At 50.3% G+C, this 6898-nt stretch overlaps 1 protein-coding gene across 1 annotated transcript; it reads right to left on the minus strand.

Annotated features, from left to right (window-relative positions):
- Positions 1-297: 297 nt before the first annotated feature.
- FIS1 (fission 1 (mitochondrial outer membrane) homolog (S. cerevisiae)) lies at positions 298-4794 on the minus strand. Its single transcript, XM_006859663.1, has 5 exons — positions 4675-4794; positions 3771-3903; positions 1673-1749; positions 720-825; positions 298-396 (listed from the first exon to the last, which is right to left on the minus strand). The coding sequence occupies exons 1-5, from the start codon at positions 4717-4719 to the stop codon at positions 299-301; spliced, it is 459 nt and encodes a 152-aa protein (XP_006859725.1). The 5' UTR covers positions 4720-4794; the 3' UTR covers position 298.
- Between the last annotated feature and the right edge of the window lie 2104 nt (positions 4795-6898).

Raw genomic sequence — 6898 nt, forward strand, 5'->3', positions numbered from 1 at the left:
CCCTCTGCAACCAGTGTAGCCGGCCTTCCTTCAACACGGACACCAGTACCCAAGCCAAAGCCTGATTTTATTTACACTCATCCTAAAGCACATGATTTGGGGCTACACGATAAGTTTTAGGGGAGAGGAGGCTGATGCCCACGAAAGACAGGGACAGAGAAGCAGGACAGGAACAGGGAAGGGCCAGTGAGGATAGGCTCCCGAGTGTCCTTCATGTCTAGATCCAAACTCAGCAGGCTTCTTGCCCTGTGAGCTTGGGCCAGGCTGTCTCCCCCAGGCAGAAGAGCTGCAGCTGTGTTCAGGATTTGGACTTGGATACAGCAAGTCCGATGAGGCCAGCGAGTCCTGCGACCCCGAGGGCCATGCCCCCAACAATGGCCATGCCCACCAGTCCATCTGGGACAAAGCAAAAAGGAGACGGTGTCAGGAGCCCGGTCTTAGGCCCACAGGGACCAGCCCTGTGGCCATCTTCTGCCTCGCTACCTGTGTCAGGGCTGAGGGACTCTAAGGTTTGGAGACAGAAGGCTTCTGATGAGGGATGGGGGTGTGCAGGAGGAACTGCTTGGGCGGGGGGTCATTTAAAGAGACCAGAAGAACCCAGGCATGGGGGAGGGAGGAAGTCTTAACCCCAACAGATTCTCAAGGGCACTGGGACTGCGGAACCAAGGGGCCGGGGGTGGAGACAGACAGCGGAAGGGGGGTAGAGAGGATGGCTTCACCTTTCTTCATGGCCTTGTCAATGAGTTGTTCCAGTTCCTTGGCCTGGTTGTTCTGAGGCTCTGTCTGCAGCAGCCCTCGCACATACCTCAGGGCCTTGTCATACTCCTATACTCAGGGAAACACACACATACATCTCAGAAAGGTTGTGCTGCTTGCCCCTCAGAGGGGATTTCTCTCCTCTTGCCCTAGGGGCGCCTCCCTCGCTCTACAGCCCCACCCCACTGAGTAGAGTCCACAAACAACCCCAACTGTGTGGGGGTGATAAGCTGGAGGAGATAACAGAAGGCTTGAGCTGCACCCCAGTCCTGACGTCACTCGCTCCCCACACCCTCAGTGCCCTGATCTTCTCTTCCTTACCTCCCTCGGGAATCCTGATCTGATATCTCCTTGTACCTCTGTACCTGATGACACCCCCCGGCCCCCGCCTACTGCCCTGGTGGAGAAAGTAAGAGGGTACTGGGGCCCACACGAGGAGAAGGGAGTGGGAGGTGCCTTTTCTGCCTCAACTCCAGGGCTTCGAAGGGGTTCAGCCAGGACCAACATGGAGGAATCAGAACTGACCAGATGTAACTGGGAGGGAAAAAATGCAGGGTCCAAGTCCTGAATGGGAGACTTGGGAGGGCACAGTGAGCCCTTTCAGGAGACAGACGTGGGAGATCATACTGCCAGGCTAGAGGAGAGTCACACACATTCCACCTGGTATAGCAGGCATCTCTAAGTGTGGCACCGCGGTCTCTGATTCTGCCAGTCAAGAAATTTGGTTGCTGTGTAACACACATGGCACCCTTGTTTTCTAGAAGGGAAATCAAGTTTCTAGTCCAATGTCGACCTGGAATTTTCCGGCTCCAGTTATTGCTTCTATACAATCACATCTTAGAAATTCCGGTTCATTCCTAGTTCGATTTGTAGGCTGTGGCTGAACTGGAGAGAAGCAGTCTGAAGCCCTGCTTACCTTGAGCCGGTAGTTCCCCACAGCTAGGTAGAAGACGTAATCCCGTTGCTCCTCCTTGCTTCCCTTGGGCAGCAGCTCTGAGGCGGAAGAAGGGAAGATGGTGAAAATAAATTCGCTTTTCCTAGTATTTCTGCCCCCAAGACCATTAAACCGAGTCCGTACGTTCATACTGTTGTGTGCCATCGAGTTGCTTCCGGTCCCTAGTAACCCTGTAAGGGGTTTACAGAGTTAGCAATCCAGTTCGGATCCTACTGAGTCCCGGGAAAGTGGTGCCTGAGCCCAGTTCAGCTTCAGTTACTCTCAGCGTCTCTGCCAGAGCCCTAGGGCAGTATGAACGTGAGGCTGCTCCAACACACCACAGGTGATACATTACACCTGGTTTATCCAGGGAACTTACAGGAAAGCAAGGCCCTCTAGCAGAGAAACCAAAAGGCCTCTCACCTCCGTTTTGCCATTTACCGTGCACGTCAACTATAGCTGTTTGTTGTCCAGAGTAGTGTTAAAAATCAGTTTGTACTCCGCTACCCTTTAAAAAATATATGTATTTTATTTTTGTTGTTGATGAGAACATCTACAGTAGAACATGTACCAATTCTGCAATTTCTGCATGAACCGCTCAGTGACACTGGTGACAGTCTTTGAGTTGTATAATCATTCTTGTCCTCCGCCGTTAGGTAAAGTCACTGCCCTTTAAATTTCTTAGGTGACCGTCCACACTGCTATTGTCAGGATGGTCCCATTAGGGAACTCTTAAAGGAATACAATGCTCAAAACTGTCATCTTTACCAGCTGAGCAACACTGTTGGGTTTAAAGAAAACTTCAGGGGCTAGTTTGGTTTAAGGTTTTAAAGATTATCTTCTGGTAAGTTTCCAGGATTCAGTTTAAAAAATCAACCCCACACTCACCTATAGTGAGTCTCCTGGAGTGACCCCACCCCACTCTGGGGCTTTACTAGTTCACTGACTTCCCAGACTCTCTGTATTCAGATGCACTCCATGTTCTAGAATTTGCTGCCAATAAGGTTTTGTGTTTCAAACCTTTCCAAGGAGCTGTACTGTCTCAACTAGACTGATGATGTCTTCTACGGCTGTACCCTGCTGTTCACTACACTTGAAAAGTCTGAACTGGCAAAATAGGTAAATACAGGGGGGAGTGATTTATGTGGAAACATTCCAATTTTCACAGATTTTATGTTTCCTTTGTGAGGACACTGATAATTTGCTTACAAATGAGTACCACAAGAAGGGAGAAGGGGTGGGGGAGTGTACAGGGAAACTGAAAGGTCAGGGATTATGGTTTCAGACAAACAATGGTCCGTCTTAAATCAATGGGAAATAGGATTCCTGTAAAAAAAAAACCTACCAACTTTCCATGACTTTTTATGGCCAATTCTCTGTAGCTTTTCAGTTGTTGTTGTTGTTATGTACCATTAAGTGTTGTTAAGTGGAGTCGGTTCTGACTCACAGCAACCCTGTACAGGGTTTCCAAGGCTGTAAATCTTTATAGGAGCAGAAAGCCTCATATTTCTCCCACAGAACGGCTGGTAGTTTTGAACTGCCGACCTTGAGGTTAGCAGCCCGATTCATAACCACTATGCTTTTAAGTTGTTGTTGTTGTTGTTGTTGTTAAGTGCCGTCGAGTCGGTTCCGACCCATAGCGACCCTGTACAGGGTTTCCGAGGGTGCTTTTAAGTAACACCCTGCAAAAAGTTCTCAGCAAAAGCTGCTAAATAGGAGTGCAAAGAGCTGGGACTCACCAGAGAGGTGTTCTAGTCCCACCCCGGCCACTCAAGAATTAGCTGTCTTGCCTGAGACAAGTCATTTTGTGAGATGCTTGACTACCAGCTCGTGAAAGCGCTATGATTCTGCTTGACAAAGTAAGGATGGTGTGCTGACTAGTCAGAAGCCCACTGGGAGTAGTCAGGCTAACCTTCCCTACACTGGAAAATCCCTGGGAGGTGACAGGACTATAGGGCTCCAAGCTGAAAAAGGATGTCAGCACTTGAGACCGAGGTGAATGAGGCCAATGGCAATCGGGAAGGGCAGACCCCACTGGCAGCCAGGAAGGATGGAATTGTGGGGTAGCCTTAGTACCTACCCTCGAGCAGCTCTATGCCTTTACGGATGTCATCGTTATACTTGCTGCGCACAAGACACCAGGCGTATTCAAACTGCGTGCTCTTGGACACTGACCCTGCTGCCGACTCAGACTTAAATTTCTTCTCAAACTTCTGCCATAGAGAGGAGAGGAATCATTTAGAAATGAAGGAGCTCCCATTCTTCCCTTGGACCTGGATGTCCGTTTCCCAGCTCCGCTCCATTCCCCGCCCCCCCAAGTCTTTTATGACAGTGGGCCCTAGTCTCTTCTCCCCACATGGTACCAAGCGGAGGGGCCACCTAGTGGCGGCTCCAGGCACCGCTTCCCGAGCTGCGGCCCCCCGCGTGAGTGAACAATCCGGCCACTGTCGGGGTTGCTCAACAACAGTCTGCGCAGACGCTCACTGGGAACAAATATCCCGACCCGGCGTGGATCTTTCCTTCTTTGTCAAATGGAAGTTAAAACGAGCGCCTGCCTACTCGTGCTAGAGCCACAAGTACTGAGACATTGTCGTATGCCTGCAACACAGCCAGCACGGTACCAAACTCAGTAATATGTGCGATCTCGTAAGGTGGTCACCGTGTTCTGTTACTGCAGGAGCACTCAAGCAATAGATAGCCACACCCAGCGCTCCCAAGTTCAGAACGAACTCAAATTCCAGCCGGTCTTTCTACGCCAGCCCCTAGTCTGAGGTGTGGCGGCTCAAAAAACCACAACTCCCATTAGCCTCTGGGGCAAAGCGGAACCTCTGGGCAACACCAGCCGCTGCAGAGGCTATTGGGAGCTGTAGTTCAGATTCCCTGGGCGGAGTTGATGTTGGGAAAGGGGTTGAGTCCCTAGCCTACTCTCGTCCGGACCCCTCTGGCCAGATCGCCCCTTTCCCTCCATCGGGGCCAGGCCTCACCAGCAGGTCGTCCACAGACACCAGCTCGTTCAGGACGGCTTCCATGGCCACCGCCCCAGCAGTCCTCTCACCAGACACTACGGCGCCACCGTCTCCATGGCCCACCGACAAGGGCGGCGAATGACTTCCGGTGCCCGACGGATGCGGGCCCTCCCCTACGCAGAGCCAATCACTCTAGTGGTTGGCGCTGAGCCCGCCCCACGTGAACCTGGCAACGCCCCTCCGTTCCCCAACAACGCCAAGGGCTGGGGGCGGGGCTCACTGAAGGTTTCTCGAAGAGCGGCTTCTGCCTGTCTCTTCCTTCACGGAGACTGCCTCCAGGACGCTTGAGAATTAGGTCTGTGTCTGGGTGCCTAGCTCCCGGGCTTGGAACAAAGTAAAAGGTGAGAAGCCTTTTCGGGAGTAGTCTAACTCTCTCCCCTAGGATCCTGGAGGCCACGTGACTTTGCCCGTAACAAAATCATAACAATCATAGTACCAGTTTCCAGGGCTTGTGCTGACTTACTATGCAAGAGGACAACAAACTGGATCCGGTAACAGGAGATGGTAGTGGCGTTAAGACTCATAGTGACCCCATGCAAGAGAATTACTGCCTATAAGGTTTTCTAGGCTGTAAAATGTGCCACGGCCTTCTCCAGGAGCAACTGGGCAGGTTGGAGGCAGACAAAAGCTTTCCGACCTCAGCAGTGCAGTGCCTATCCTACAGCGCCACACCAGGGCTCCAATAATAAGGGATACTAAGAGTGATTTTTCATTGTAGGATAAGCACTGGGCTGCTAACCACAAGGTCGGTGGTGCAAACCCACCAGCTACTCCTCTGAAATCCTATATAACGTTGCTGTGCGGCAGAACCCACTCCTTATTACACTTAACAATAAGGGGTATTTATAGAAAAGCTGCTGCTCCTTTAAGGAATGGATCTACTCTTCCAGATGTTGTTGTTATGTGCCGTGGAGTCGGTTCCGACTCATAGCGACCCTGTTCAGGGTTTCCGAGGATGTAAATCTTTACGGGAGCAGAAAGCCTCATCTTTCGCCCGTGGAACAGCTGGTAGTTTCGAACTGCTGACCTTGCGGCTCACAGCCTGATTCATAACCACTACGCTACCAGAGCTCCTTACTCTTCCAAATACTATCTAGATATGCAGGCAGTGAAGATCAAAGGTGGGGAGGGGAAATGCCCTTCACATCCTGTGCAGCAATGGGCCTGGGGAGTTAGTGATTTTCAAATTCTTTTTATCTTGTCCCGTGGGTACAGAATGAAAGTTACCTGAAGGCAGAGACTATATCTTGTTCATCTTTGTATTTCCAGCGCAAACAGGGCCCAGAACACAGTGAATGCTCAGTTAACAGTCACATGGGTCCAGAATAAAGGGCAGTGCAAACACAGGGGATCACCACCTTTCACGTTTGCAAAGCTCCTTTTTAGTTTTTTTAAATCCTTATAAAAGCCTGTGAGTTAGGTAGGCAAGTTTTCTTCCCTATTTGGTTTGGACAGTTGAAATGACTTTGATATCATGAGCTCAGGAAACTTGGCGAGAAACCTCAGGCTGGAGAACTGATGCTGTTAGGACCACTGACATATAGTCAAGGAGAAAAAATCATAGGCATTCTCAGTTGTATTGAGTACCTAGTTTTACACTGTATGTGCACACAGATGAGTGAGAGCAGGACCCCAGGACAAGCACTGGCAAGGCAGGGGATAGAAAAAGACTGTTAAGTGCAGTAGAGTCCTGTCTATTCATAGAGACCCTTGAACTGCCGACCTTGCAGTCCAGCGTATTCACCTGCAACGCCACACCAGGACTCCACATCAAAGCGAAAGGGACTTTCTTCCTTGTAGAATATGACTTTTTGTGGTGGCTTGCTGCATGGTATTCATCTGTGTTCTCTGCATCTCTTGGCACAGGTGTGGCACATGGAAAGAGCTCTGTTAGTGTATGCTGAATGTGTACATGAGGGAATAAAGAATGCCTTGCTCAATTCTGTTCCAGTAAAGATCCCAGGTCTGAGTTTGTGTCTTTGGGCTTCTAGTTAGCATAGCCACCTGCCTCAGATCATAGGACAGGCTAACTTTACCATCAAAATGACCACTTGCCATCTTTTTCTCCAGCCAGCACCTTAATTCACGCCTTGTCATTTGCCTGGATGACTCTAGACAGCTGCTTCAGTGGTTCCCTTATCCCCATTCTTGCCTCATTATTATCAATTTACTAGCCAGGAGT

The sequence above is a fragment of the Chrysochloris asiatica genome, unplaced genomic scaffold (genome assembly GCF_000296735.1).
Source record: "Chrysochloris asiatica unplaced genomic scaffold, ChrAsi1.0 scaffold00034, whole genome shotgun sequence".
Lineage (NCBI taxonomy): Eukaryota > Metazoa > Chordata > Mammalia > Afrosoricida > Chrysochloridae > Chrysochloris > Chrysochloris asiatica.